Source organism: Xyrauchen texanus, chromosome 25 (genome assembly GCF_025860055.1).
Source record: "Xyrauchen texanus isolate HMW12.3.18 chromosome 25, RBS_HiC_50CHRs, whole genome shotgun sequence".
NCBI classification, from domain to species: Eukaryota; Metazoa; Chordata; class Actinopteri; order Cypriniformes; family Catostomidae; genus Xyrauchen; species Xyrauchen texanus.
In genome coordinates this window covers 3,609,642-3,625,170 of record NC_068300.1, presented here as the reverse complement: position 1 = coordinate 3,625,170, position 15,529 = coordinate 3,609,642, and the positions used below count along the sequence as shown (strand labels likewise).

The 15,529-nt window shown below is 39.3% G+C and overlaps 1 protein-coding gene across 1 annotated transcript in view; it reads left to right on the top strand.

The window, feature by feature from the left end:
- The first annotated feature begins 108 nt into the window (after positions 1-108).
- The window catches only part of dnai3 (dynein axonemal intermediate chain 3), a 34,614-nt gene continuing 19,193 nt past the window's right edge, over positions 109-15,529 (top strand). Inside the window, exons 1-9 of the mRNA XM_052091635.1 lie at positions 109-211; positions 1,785-1,842; positions 2,260-2,313; positions 6,386-6,570; positions 9,632-9,736; positions 9,803-9,955; positions 10,096-10,295; positions 10,383-10,499; positions 10,684-10,874. Coding sequence (XP_051947595.1) covers positions 1,791-1,842; positions 2,260-2,313; positions 6,386-6,570; positions 9,632-9,736; positions 9,803-9,955; positions 10,096-10,295; positions 10,383-10,499; positions 10,684-10,874 — 1,057 coding nt within the window. The 5' untranslated portion in view covers positions 109-211; positions 1,785-1,790. The remainder of the gene's footprint in view (positions 212-1,784; positions 1,843-2,259; positions 2,314-6,385; positions 6,571-9,631; positions 9,737-9,802; positions 9,956-10,095; positions 10,296-10,382; positions 10,500-10,683; positions 10,875-15,529) is intronic.

Genomic DNA, 15,529 nt, shown 5'->3' with positions numbered 1-15,529 from the left:
TGATAGTGAACAGGTGAATGGAGGGCGGGGCTACAGCGAGGATGAAGTGAGCGCTCAGCCAATGAAATGAATCCCCGCCCCTTTTGCCACTAGCAACCGCTTTTGATGCCGGAAGTGTTCTTGGATGTTCAACGGACACTGTTCGAGCTGTTTACACGGATTAAAGATTATAATCTTATAAAATATATAGTTTAAAACTCTTTATTGAGAGGTGAGGCATTTAAAGTATGATTTCAATGCATGATACTGGAATTATGAAAAGTGGTGCTTGTGGAAAATCTAATCTGAATGATGTTATTTTTGTGTATCGCAATTTGTCGTTCTTCATTATATATTACATCCCAAAAATCAGTTTAGCTTGTATTTTCACTAACAAAAAGTACTAAAATATTTATTATGGCAATATAATTATTTACTTGTGTACCATGGCACAATCATGTTTATCAACACATGATTTAAGACGTGTAGCGCAGTTTTGTTTTTTTTTACATTTATTTTGGTAAAACTATGTTTTTATTTACATTTACTATGGTAAAACCGTGTTTTTTTTATTTTATTTTTAATAGACATACACCATAATAAACATTTTTTTTTACATTTACTATGGTAAAACTATGTTTTGAATTTTATTTAATATTTACCATTGTAAAATCGTGTTGTCGTTTGAAGTGCCTGGATATGAATATTCATGCTATATGTTTTATTGCAACTTGTCCCATATTTAGCTGAGAATGCCATTATAGACATGTTTCAGTCGGGCTTCAGGACTCTTACAAGTTTTGTAATGACATATTATTGCTGTTTAACTCATTGAAGATGGTAGTCCTTATTTTGTTTGATCTAACCGCTGCCTTTGACGCAATTGATCACTGTATTTCTTTGTGGTGCTTGGAAGATGACGTGGGCATTAAGGGTACAGCCTTGGACTGGTTTAGATCATATTTAAAGGATAGATCTTTAATAATTTTTTTCTTCATCTGCTTCACTAAACAGTGGCGTACCGCAGGGTTCCATTCTTGGGCCAATTTTATTTTGATAGTATATGTGTCCATTAGCCACTATTTCACTAAGCATTTCTGATCAGGGTGATGGGGCCTTTTCTGTGGCTGCACCCCAGTTATGGATTTCTTAAATTTTCCCAGACAGTGGATATTTTTAAATTGAGTTTGAAGACACGTCTTTTACATCTGACCAGAGATAATTGGCTGTGTATGTTTAAGAACTATAAGATAAGATGACTTATTTAAAGTTAAAGTGATTTTTGTGACATTTAAAGCAGATGTAAAGGTGCTCACATCATAATCTGAGACTTTTCTCCATGTCTATTCCAAATAAATATCTCAAAAACCTTCTAAATGAATGAGTAATTAAGAGGATGGTAAATGGTCTGCACTTATATAGTGCTTTTTTTACCAAAGCCCTTTACACTGTGTCCCAATCACCCATTCACACACACATTCATTCACCAATGGCGGCAGAGCTGCCATGCAAGGCGCTAGCCTACCATTGAGAGCAACTTGGGGTTCAGTGTCTTGCCCAAGGACACTTCGGCATGTGGAGTGGTGTGGGCCGGGATTCGAACCGCCAACCCTGCGATTGGCAGCCGACCCGCTCTACCACCTGAGCCACAGCCGCCCTCAAGGATAGTTACATTTATAAACACTGGTACTTAAAAATGGCCAGCAGGTGTCGCACTTATATGTGTTTTTGTTCTGTTAGAGCCAATGAGTTTTTTCATAAGCCTTGTATGATTTCAGTAAAATCTCATATTTTCCTCCCGACAGGCAGACATGAGTTCAAAACGACCCAAGAACAGAGCGAGCAATAAAGCCAAGGAGAAGGGTAAGACGAATATTCTGTCCAAATAAAGAGACGCTAGTGAAACATGTCAAATGATCCTTTAATATAAGTCATAAGCAGGGACGGATTATGACTCGCAAAGGCCCTGGGGGGGCCTTATCTCCAAGGGACCACCTCCACCCAAAAGTTGGGGGTCATGTTCATGCCCAAAAGGGTTTTCAAGCAGCCTTAAAGCCCAGCACACTCCCGGACAGTCAAGGGCCCCCTGGTAGTCAAGGGCCCCTGGGCACTGGCCCCATTGGCCCGGTCAGTAATCCGTCCCTGGTCATATGTGTCACTGGACAGACCTTACATAGAGATCATAACTGAAAAGTAAAAACTCTATGCAAGCTATCTCTATTTAAGGATGTAATCCTGAATTTGAGTCCAATGCATCTCCCTCTTAAATTACTCTTGCAGATAAAAAGGATGACACTGATTTTCCCTCCCCAGACGAGAGTGCAACAGAGTCTGGTAAGTGTCTCATAGTGTTCAGATCTGATTCAAGGTATTGGATCTTTAGTCTGAAGGAAAGAGATACGAATAACCTGGAATCAAGGAACTGCTGCTGATGAAATTAGATTCGATTAAAGAGCTGAAAATAGGCATATTAGGGTTCCTATTAGACCTGACATCATAAGAGAACATTTCTAAGTTCCTAAAATAACTTTTTATTTTCCAGTGTTTTAGAAAACCGCCATTGGAATGGTGTTATTAATGTCGAGCGTGTAATGTTTTGGATACTAAATACTTTCCAGTATTTTGTGCATGGTTTTTGAGGACGTAGGCACGTCACGTAACCTGTCCATGTTGGCCAGTTTCTACCAAGTGACAGATGGATTTTCACCAAAATAGCTTTTGCCTGAAGCACCTGTTGTTGGATTGAACGCACAGGCTTTGACATCAACAACAACTAAATGTTTCTGCTATTCTAATGATGTACAATTACAGTGCCAAGAAAAAATATGTGAACCCATTGGGATTAGCTGGTTGCATTTATTGTTCATACAATGTGATCTCATCTTCTTCAAAGTCACAAGTGTGCTTAAGCTAACAACACACAAACAATTATAATCTTTCATGTTTTTATTGAACACATCCCTTTAAACTTTCACAGTGCTGTGGAAAAAGTAAGTGAACCCTTTGATGTAATAACCGGTCGATCCTCCTTTGGTAGCAATAACCTCAAACAAGCGTTCCTGATAGATGCGGATTAAACCTGCACAACGTTCAGAAGCAATTTTGAATCATTCTTCCTCACAGAACTGTTTCAGATCAGACATATTCTCAGGATGTCTGGTGTGAACGGCTCTCTTGAGGTCATTCCACAGCATCTCTATTGGGTTCAGGTCTGGGCTCTGACTGGGACACTACAAAAGGTGCATTTTCTTTTTTTGAAGCCATTCTGTAGTGGGATTACTTCGATGTTTAGGTTTATTGTCCTGCTGCATCACTCAACTTCTACCGAGCTTCAGCTAGTGCACAGACACCCTGACATTATCCTGTAGGATATCTTGATAAACTTGGGAATTCATTTTTCCCTCAATGATGGCAAGCAGTCCAGGCCCCGATGTAGCAAAACGGCTCCAAATCATGATGCTCCATTTATAGACAGTTTGTCCAACTGTGGACAGATGAATATCTAACGACCACTTCTAGTGAGAGTACCTATAGTACTAAATCATATCCATTTATAGACAGTTTGTCTAACTGTGGACAGATGAATATCTAATGGCCACTTCTAGTGAGAGTACCTATAGTACTAAATCACCTCCATTTATAGACAGTTTGTGTAACTGTGAACAGATGAATATCTAATGGCCACTTCTAGAGAGAGTACCTATAGTACTAAATCACCTCCATTTATAGACAGTTTGTGTAACTGTGGACAGATGAATATCTAACGGCCACTTCTAGAGAGAGTACCTATAGTACTAAATCACCTCCATTTATAGACAGTTTGTCTAACTGTGGACAGATGAATATCTAACGGCCACTTCTAGTGAGAGTACCTATAGTACTAAATCATCTCCATTTATAGACAGTTTGTGTAACTGTGAACAGATGAATATCTAATGGCCACTTCTAGAGAGAGTACCTATAGTACTAAATCACCTCCATTTATAGACAGTTTGTCTAACTGTGAACAGATGAATATCTAATGGCCACTTCTAGTGAGAGTACCTATAGTACTAAATCACCTCCATTTATAGACAGTTTGTCTAACTGTGGACAGATGAATATCTAATGGCCACTTCTAGAGAGAGTACCTATAGTACTAAATCACCTCCATTTATAGACAGTTTGTGTAACTGTGGACAGATGAATATCTAACGGCCACTTCTAGTGAGAGTACCTATAGTACTAAATCATCTCCATTTATAGACAGTTTGTGTAACTGTGAACAGATGAATATCTAATGGCCACTTCTAGAGAGAGTACCTATAGTACTAAATCACCTCCATTTATAGACAGTTTGTCTAACTGTGAACAGATGAATATCTAATGGCCACTTCTAGTGAGAGTACCTATAGTACTAAATCACCTCCATTTATTGACAGTTTGTCTAACTGTGAACAGATGAATATCTAATGGCCACTTCTAGAGAGAGTACCTATAGTACTAAATCACCTCCATTTATAGACAGTTTGTCTAACTGTGAACAGATGAATATCTAATGGCCACTTCTAGAGAGAGTACCTATAGTAATAAATCACCTCCATTTATAGACAGTTTGTCTAACTGTGAACAGATGAATATCTAATGGCCACTTCTAGTGAGAGCACCTATAGTACTAAATCACCTCCATTTATAGACAGTTTGTCTAACTGTGTACAGATGAATATCTAACGGACACTTCTAGTGAGAGTACCTATAGTACTAAATCACCTCCATTTATAGACAGTTTGTCTAACTGTGAACAGATGAATATCTAATGGCCACTTCTAGTGAGAGTACCTATAGTACTAAATCACCTCCATTTATAGACAGTTTGTCTAACTGTGAACAGATGAATATCTAATGGCCACTTCTAGAGAGAGTACCTATAGTACTAAATCACCTCCATTTATAGACAGTTTGTGTAACTGTGGACAGATGAATATCTAATGGCCACTTCTAGAGAGAGTACCTATAGTACTAAATCACCTCCATTTATAGACAGTTTGTGTAACTGTGGACAGATGAATATCTAAACTCTTAAGATAACTTCATAACCCTTTTCAGCTTCATGCAAAGCAATAGTTCTTGATCGTAGGTCTCCACGTCAGCAGATGCTTCTTGTGAATATCAAACTCAACATGTTTGAGTGCTTTTTATAAGTCAAAGCAGCTCTAACCCACACCTCCAATCTCATTGGAGAGGTTTTCCGACTCGAATTAGCTTTTGTTTTGTTTTGTTCTCGTCATTAGCCTAGGGGTTTACATACTTATTTCAGCCTACACTGTGAATGTTTGAACGATGTATTCAATATTCATTATTGGACGATACAATAATTTGTGTGTTATTAAACAGATTGTGTTTGTTCATTATTTAACTTGGATGAAGATCAAACCAGATTTTAAGACAAGTCTATACATAAATGCAAGAAATTCCAAAGGGTTTACATACTTTTTCTTGCCAATGTATACTGTATGGTTATTTGAATTTTAGTGTTTGCTTTCAGTGGCCCCATCAGAACAGACCTGAAACACATTTTTGGGTCACATCCCACCAGTTGAAAACTACTAATCGGGCTCATTTTCAGCGTGAATCTACTAGTAATTTTCCATTCATCCCGGAGTCGTGATCAGATATACTGAGACACAAACAACATGTATGCAGTCACGTAGTCAGGCGTCCTTTTTTCCAGACTTTTGTCCTCAGACATCCAGATCGGATCTCTTTAGATGACTTGCATTGATATGGCCAGGTTTAAGGGGGGCTAGGGAGCATTGCCACACACAGTATGCACATTTCAACATGCAACTTATGCCATTGTTAATCACCCTCATGTTGTTCCAAACCTGTTTGACTCTCTTCTGTGGAACACATAAGGTGTTCTTGTTCATACAATGAAAGTGGAGCTCCAACACTGACAAAAATTCCCCATAAAAGTATCATTCTAGATCATTATGTAGATCATTTTAATTAAATTTTATTTGTATTTGTTCATGCGGTAGAACAGAAAACCTGCTTATAGGAAGTTGCTTGTAAACACATGTTCCTGTTCTGAGGGACTCAGTCTGGCCTTTGAAGCTTCACACACTCTGTTATTAAGTTAAACTATGTTTACTAACGTTCACTGATCTTGGATCTGCTGAAATGGACTTCAGATAGAGCTGTTATCTGTGGATTTACTGCAGTACAGTTTTTGACAGGTCTGCTTTGATCTCAGTTCAGCAGCTGTCTGCTTCTTATTACAAGGGCTACAACACTTTAGAATATGGCCCAAATGTTGCTATATTCTTTTGAAAGTGCTAAAAATGTATCGTTGATAGGAAGACCATATTTTCTTCTCAATGTTTTTTATAATACGAGTTATATTATAAAAGTGTGCCCCCCATAGCTCCCCCCGACTATATCTTCCCTCTGGTCCTGACCTCCGCCACACAGGAGCTGTTCGGTTGTCGGGCAGACGAGGATGTAACCGGGGAAAACCCTTACAAGCTGCTGAAGAAAGAAGACATCATACAGGACATGAAGACTCGAGCAGCCGTGTCTGACTTCAGTCCTGTTAAACACACAGTGCTGGTGAGGTTCTGAAACTGGTCTGGTGTGGTTTAGAGGTTCTGTCCCATTAACTCTTAATCATCGACATCACATTACTCCACACTTACTACAGTGTCATGTTACATCAACATGCTCTATTTGAATTCTGTTTTTATATTCTGCTCTGTATTATTCTATTCTATTCTGCAGTTCTGGTCAATTCTATTCTGCTAGTTCTGGTCAATTCTATTCTGCTCTGTACTATTCTATTCTGCTGTTCTATTATATAATATTCTATTCTGCTCTGTACTATTCTATTCTATTCTGCTCTGTTCTGGTCAATTCTATTCTGCTGTTCTATTATATAATATTCTATTCTGCTCTGTACTATTCTATTCTGCTGTTCTATTCTATTCTATTCTATTCTGCTCTGTACTATTCTATTCTATTCTGCTCTGTTATGGTCAATTCTATTCTGCTCTGTACTATTCTATTCTGCTGTTCTATTATATAATATTCTATTCTGCTCTGTAATATTCTATTCTATTCTGCTCTGTTCAATTCTATTCTATTATATAATATTATATTCTGCTCTGTTCTGGTTAATTCTATTCTGCTCTGTTCAATTCTATTCTGCTTTTCTTGTCTGCTCTGCGCAATTCTATTTTGCCCTTCTGTTTTGTTAAATTCTATTCTGCTTGGTTCAATTCTATTCTTTGCTCTATTCTATAGTATTCTACTTGGTTCAATTCTATTCAGCTCTATTCTAATCTGCTCGATTATATTCTGCTGAATTCTGTTCTGTACTATTGTATTCTACTGTTCTATTCAGTTCTATTCTATAGTATTCTGCTATGTTCAATTATATTCTATTTTGTACTATTTTATTCTGCTTTTTCTACTCTGCTCTATTTTGTTCAATTCTATTCTGCTGTTATTTTTCGTTCTGCTGAATTCTACAGGTGAAACTCGAAAAATTAGAATATCGTGCAAAAGTTCATTAATTTCAGTAATTCAACTTAAAAGGTGAAACTAATATATTATATAGACTCATTACAAGCAAAGTAAGATATTTCAAGCCTTTATTTGATATAATTTTGATGATTATGGCTTACAGCTTATGAAAACCCCAAATTCAGAATCTCAGAAAATTAGAATATTGTGAAAAGGTTCAGTATTGTAGCTCAAAGTGTCACACTCTAATCAGCTAAACACCTGCAAAGGGTTCCTGAGCCTTTAAATGGTCTCTCAGTCTGGTTCAGTTGAATTCACAATCATGGGGAAGACTGCTGACCTGACAGTTGTGCAGAAAACCATCATTGACACCCTCCACAAGGAGGGAAAGCCTCAAAAGGTAATTGCAAAAGAAGTTGGATGTTCTCAAAGTGCTGTATCAAAGCACATTAATAGAAAGTTAAGTGGAAGGGAAAAGTGTGGAAGAAAAAGGTGCACAAGCAGCAGGGATGACCGTAGCCTGGAGAGGATTGTCAGGAAAAGGCCATTCAAATGTGTGGGGGAGCTTCACAAGGAGTGGACTGAAGCTGGAGTTACTGCATCAAGAGCCACCACACACAGACGGGTCCTGGACATGGACTTCAAATGTCAAACGTCTGACCTGGGCTAAAGAAAAAAAGAACTGGTCTGTTGCTCAGTGGTCCAAAGTCCTCTTTTCTGATGAGAGCAAATTTTGCATCTCATTTGGAAACCAAGGTCCCAGAGTCTGGAGGAAGAATGGAGAGGCACACAATCCAAGATGCTTGAAGTCCAGTGTGAAGTTTCCACAGTCTGTGTTGGTTTGGGGAGCCATGTCATCGGCTGGTGTTGGTCCACTGTGCTTTATTAAGTCCAGAGTCAACGCAGCCATCTACCGGGACATTTTAGAGCACTTCATGCTTCCTTCTGCAGACAAGCTTTATGGAGATGCTGACTTCATTTTCCAGCAGGACTTGGCACCTGCCCACACTGCCAAAAGTACCAAAACCTGGTTCAATGACCATGGTATTACTGTGCTTGATTGGCCAGCAAACTCGCCTGACCTGAACCCCATAGAGAATCTATGGGGCATTGCTAAGAGAAAGATGAGACACATGAGACCAAACAATGCAGAAGAGCTGAAGGCCGCTATTGAAGCATCTTGGTCTTCCATAACACCTCAGCAGTGCCACAGGCTGATAGCATCCATGCCACGCCGCATTGAGGCAGTAATTAATGCAAAAGGGGCCCAAACCAAGTACTGAGTACATATGCATGATTATACTTTTCAGAGGGCTGACATTTCTGTATTTAAAATCCTTTTTTTATTGATTTCATGTAATATTCTAATTTTCTGAGATTCTGAATTTGGGGTTTTCATAAGCTGTAAGCCATAATCATCAAAATTATATCAAATAAAGGCTTGAAATATCTTACTTTGCTTGTAATGAGTCTATATAATATATTAGTTTCACCTTTTAAGTTGAATTACTGAAATTAATGAACTTTTGCACGATATTCTAATTTTTCGAGTTTCACCTGTATTTTGCCCTTCTGCTCTGTTCAATTTTATTCTTTTTGTACTATTATATTCTGCTCTGTTCTATTCTATTCTGCTCTGTTCTATTCTATTCTGTTCTACTCTATTCTATTTTTCTCCGTACTATTCAGTTCTATTTAATACTGAATGTTATGGTATAAAGTTGTGGTACTGTTATGTTCTCTACAGAATTGTATAGTATTGATTTAGTCTGCCCTACACTGTTCTATACCTTTATGTTTAATTCTATACTATTCTATTTTTGTCTTCTATTGTTCTGTTCAATTATATTCTATTTTGTAATATTCTATTCTACAATTCTATTTTATTCTGTTATATTCTGCTGTGTACTACTTTGTCTATTTAATTCTATTCTATTCTGCTCTGTTCAATTCTATTCAGCTCTGTCCTATTCTATTTAATTATCTTCTATTCCAATTGGCTCTGTTCTATTCTATTCTGTGTTATTCTATTCTGCTCTGTTATATTCTATTAATTTCTACTCTGACCAACATCAACTGCACCACACACACATATCTCCACACAGTGTGTGTTGTTAGTGTGGGGATTAAACCTGTCTGTTTCCTGCAGGAATATCCTGAAGATGAACTTTTGCTGGTGTTTGACAGAGACTTCACATACGGCCAGAGCTTCTACCTGGTGCTCACAGCAGAGGCCAAAGAGAACATACTGAAGGTGAGGACACGTCACCACACAGACAGACAGATCCATTTGTTTAACAGTGTGTAACTGTGTCCGTAGCCATCAGTACTACAAGGTGAGGATGTGGAGGTGATGGAGCAGGAAGAGGAGGAGGAGGAGATCATGCCAAAAACTCCAGAATCTCATCCATGGATTTCTCTGGGAAGTGAGCAGGAGATCGAGAAAGAGTCGTTCACAGATTCCAGACCCAAAGTAAGAGAAAAACACAGAGGAATATTTTGATAGCACCACAGAGCCACAGTTTTCACGTTCACGTTTGAGTTTTATGTTCTATAAATGTGTCATGTTTGAGATTACAGGGCATTTCTGTACCTGTCTCTCTCTCTGTCCAGCTCAGATATAAGATCTCTCGTCTGCTGCGAGACTTCGGCGCTCCGGTGCGTTTCTCTGATCGCAGCGCTCTGGACGGGAAGGAAGGATTTGTGGAGTGCCCGTCATACCAGGACAAGAGCTTCAGTATCAGAGAGCTGCAGAGACACACGAGCGTTCAGGCCACCAGTAACATCAAACACTCCTCCACACAGACACTGTGGTACATTTTAACAAATACAAAGGTGTATACGGTGATACAACCCAACCCTTCATACCTTGATGCACTGAGAGATGTCATGTGTTACAGGAAGTGCCCAAAGAACATGTGTACTCAGTATGAGCCCAGAGAATTCAGCGCCGATGAGAAAGAAAATCACCTGCAATCTGAGAATCTGAAGAATTTCATCCAATCTGTTGTGATAAGGTACAACACACAACACTTTTCTTCAAAGTAAGTTATAATCACATTGACTTGTGACTCATAATCACTCAACAACCTCTTAAGAAGATCTGTCTGGTGAGGTTTCTACATTATTGTTACGTATCAGATTCGTTATATTTGTACTCCTGGAACCGTGTGTTGAGCTGCAGTCTCTGGTGTGTGTCAGGTTTGAAATGGCCCTGCAGCAGAATCACATCATGAACGTGTTTTGTGACGACTGGGTGGCGCTGTGTGAAGACGAGAGCGCACTGACGGGAAAAACAGAAACACAGCTGAAGGAATATCAGTCGTTCACTGACCTCCACTACAGCAGAGAGAAGACAATCAGTCACCTCCAGTGGCACCCCACCATCAGCGGTCAGTAACACTGTCCATCTGTATTGCTAAAGTGTTTGTAGTTTAGCTGCGGACATTCCAAATAATGCAAAATAAGTAAACAAGCAGTTTTAACAAATAAAATAATTATAGCGCAAAACAAAAGCAAAGCAAAACAAAAAGGAAAAAATTAAATGACAGCATAAAAACACTTATGCAAAACAAAAGCAAAGCAAACAAGTATAAACAAGCAAAGCTGAACAAAAATCAAGTGCAAAAGCAATCCAAAACAGACCAAATGTAAGCAAAAGCAAAGCTAAACTAAAAACAAAACAAGTAAAACAAAAAAACAAAGCAAAACAAAAATAAAAAAAACTAAACTAAAAGCAAAGCCTAAAAAACCTTATGCAAAACAGCCAAACATTAACAAACAAGCACGTGCAAAACAGCCAAACATTAACAAACAAGCATGTGCGAAACAGCCAAACAAGCACATGCAAAACAGCCAAACATTAACAAACAAGCACGTGCAAAACAGCCAAACATTAACAAACAAGCACGTGCGAAACAGCCAAACATAAACAAACAAGCACGTGCGAAACAGCCAAACATTAACAAACAAGCACGTGCAAAACAGCCAAACATTAACAAACAAGCACGTCGTGAAACAGCCAAACATTAACAAACAAGCACGTCGCGAAACAGCCAAACAAGCACAAGCATAACAGCCAAACATTAACAAACAAGCACGTGCAAAACAGCCAAACATTAACAAACAAGCACGTCGCGAAACAGCCAAACATTAACAAACAAGCACGTCGCGAAACAGCCAAACATTAACAAACAAGCACGTGCAAAACAGCCAAACATTAACAAACAAGCACGTGCAAAACAGCCAAACATTAACAAACAAGCACGTCATGAAACAGCCAAACATTAACAAACAAGCACGTCGCTGAAACAGCCAAACATTAACAAACAAGCACGTCGCGAAACAGCCAAACATTAACAAACAAGCACGCGCGAAACAGCCAAACATTAACAAACAAGCACGTGCAAAACAGCCAAACATTAACAAACAAGCACGTGCAAAACAGCCAAACATTAACAAACAAGCACGTCGCGAAACAGCCAAACAAGCACATGCAAAACAGCCAAACATTAACAAACAAGCACGTGCAAAACAGCCAAACATTAACAAACAAGCACGTCATGAAACAGCCAAACATTAACAAACAAGCACGTGCAAAACAGCCAAACATTAACAAACAAGCACGTCGCGAAACAGCCAAACATTAACAAACAAGCACGTCGCGAAACAGCCAAACATTAACAAACAAGCACGTCGCGAAACAGCCAAACATTAACAAACAAGCACGTCGCGAAACAGCCAAACATTAACAAACAAGCACGTGCGAAACAGCCAAACATTAACAAACAAGCACGTGCGAAACAGCCAAACAAGCACATGCAAAACAGCCAAACATTAACAAACAAGCACGTGCAAAACAGCCAAACATTATCAAACAAGCACGTGCGAAACAGCCAAACAAGCACATGCAAAACAGCCAAAGATTAACAAACAAGCACGTGCAAAACAGCCAAACATTAACAAACAAGCACGTGCAAAACAGCCAAACATTAACAAACAAGCACGTGCAAAACAGCCAAACATTAACAAACAAGCACGCATGAAACAGCCAAACAAGCACATGCAAAACAGCCAAACATTAACAAACAAGCACGTGCAAAACAGCCAAACATTAACAAACAAGCACGTCGCGAAACAGCCAAACATTAACAAACAAGCACGTGCAAAACAGCCAAACATTAACAAACAAGCACGTCGTGAAACAGCCAAACATTAACAAACAAGCACGCTGCGAAACAGCCAAACATTAACAAACAAGCACGTCGCGAAACAGCCAAACATTAACAAACAAGCACGCGTGCGAAACAGCCAAACATTAACAAACAAGCACGTGCGAAACAGCCAAACATTAACAAACAAGCACGTGCGAAACAGCCAAACAAGCACATGCAAAACAGCCAAACATTAACAAACAAGCACGTGCAAAACAGCCAAACATTATCAAACAAGCACGTGCGAAACAGCCAAACATTAACAAACAAGCACGTGCGAAACAGCCAAACATTAACAAACAAGCACGTGCGAAACAGCCAAACATTAACAAACAAGCACGTGCGAAACAGCCAAACATTAACAAACAAGCATGTGCGAAACAGCCAAACATTAACAAACAAGCATGTGCGAAACAGCCAAACATTAACAAACAAGCACATGCAAAACAGCCAAACATTAACAAACAAGCATGTGCGAAACAGCCAAACAAGCACGTGCAAAACAGCCAAACATTAACAAACAAGCACATGCAAAACAGCCAAACATTAACAAACAAGCACGTGCGAAACAGCCAAACAAGCACATGCAAAACAGCCAAACATTAACAAACAAGCACGTGCAAAACAGCCAAACATTAACAAACAAGCACGTGCAAAACAGCCAAACATTAACAAACAAGCACCTGCGAAACAGCCAAACATTAACAAACAAGCACGTGCAAAACAGCCAAACATTAACAAACAAGCACGTGCAAAACAGCCAAACATTAACAAACAAGCACGTGCGAAACAGCCAAACATTAACAAACAAGCACGTGCGAAACAGCCAAACATTAACAAACAAGCACGTGCGAAACAGCCAAACATTAACAAACAAGCACGTGCAAAACAGCCAAACATTAACAAACAAGCATGTGCGAAACAGCCAAACATTAACAAACAAGCACGTGCAAAACAGCCAAACATTAACAAACAAGCACGTGCGAAACAGCCAAACAAGCACATGCAAAACAGCCAAACATTAACAAACAAGCACGTGCAAAACAGCCAAACATTAACAAACAAGCACGTGCAAAACAGCCAAACATTAACAAACAAGCACCTGCGAAACAGCCAAACATTAACAAACAAGCACGTGCAAAACAGCCAAACATTTACAAACAAGCACGTGCAAAACAGCCAAACATTAACAAACAAGCACGTGCAAAACAGCCAAACATTAACAAACAAGCACGTGCGAAACAGCCAAACATTAACAAACAAGCACGTGCAAAACAGCCAAACATTAACAAACAAGCACGTGCAAAACAGCCAAACATTAACAAACAAGCACGTGCGAAACAGCCAAACAAGCACATGCAAAACAGCCAAACATTAACAAACAAGCACGTGCAAAACAGCCAAACATTAACAAACAAGCACGTGCGAAACAGCCAAACATTAACAAACAAGCACGTGCGAAACAGCCAAACAAGCACATGCAAAACAGCCAAACATTAACAAACAAGCACGTGCAAAACAGCCAAACATTAACAAACAAGCACGTGCAAAACAGCCAAACAAGCACATGCAAAACAGCCAAACATTAACAAACAAGCACGTGCGAAACAGCCAAACAAGCACATGCAAAACAGCCAAACATTAACAAACAAGCACGTGCAAAACAGCCAAACATTAACAAACAAGCACGTGCGAAACAGCCAAACATTAACAAACAAGCACGTGCGAAACAGCCAAACAAGCACATGCAAAACAGCCAAACATTAACAAACAAGCACGTGCAAAACAGCCAAACATTAACAAACAAGCACGTGCGAAACAGCCAAACATTAACAAACAAGCACGTGCAAAACAGCCAAACATTAACAAACAAGCACGTGCGAAACAGCCAAACATTAACAAACAAGCACGTGCAAAACAGCCAAACATTAACAAACAAGCACGTGCGAAACAGCCAAACATTAACAAACAAGCACGTGCGAAACAGCCAAACATTAACAAACAAGCACGTGCGAAACAGCCAAACATTAACAAACAAGCACGTGCGAAACAGCCAAACAAGCACATGCAAAACAGCCAAAGATTAACAAACAAGCTCGTGCAAAACAGCCAAACATTAACAAACAAGCACGTGCAAAACAGCCAAACATTAACAAACAAGCACGTGCAAAACAGCCAAACATTAACAAACAAGCACGTGCGAAACAGCCAAACAAGCACATGCAAAACAGCCAAACATTAACAAACAAGCACGTCGCGAAACAGCCAAACATTAACAAACAAGCACGTCGCGAAACAGCCAAACATTAACAAACAAGCACGTGCAAAACAGCCAAACATTAACAAACAAGCACGTCGCGAAACAGCCAAACATTAACAAACAAGCACGTCGCGAAACAGCCAAACATTAACAAACAAGCACGTGCGAAACAGCCAAACATTAACAAACAAGCACGTGCGAAACAGCCAAACATTAACAAACAAGCACGTGCGAAACAGCCAAACATTAACAAACAAGCACGTGCGAAACAGCCAAACAAGCACATGCAAAACAGCCAAACATTAACAAACAAGCACGTGCAAAACAGCCAAACATTATCAAACAAGCACGTGCGAAACAGCCAAACATTAACGAACAAGCACGTGCAAAACAGCCAAACATTAACAAACAAGCACGTGCGAAACAGCCAAACATTAACAAACAAGCACGTGCGAAACAGCCAAACATTAACAAACAAGCACATGCAAAACAGCCAAACATTAACAAACAAGCATGTGCGAAACAGCCAAACAAGCACGTGCAAAACAGCCAAACATTAACAAACAAGCACATG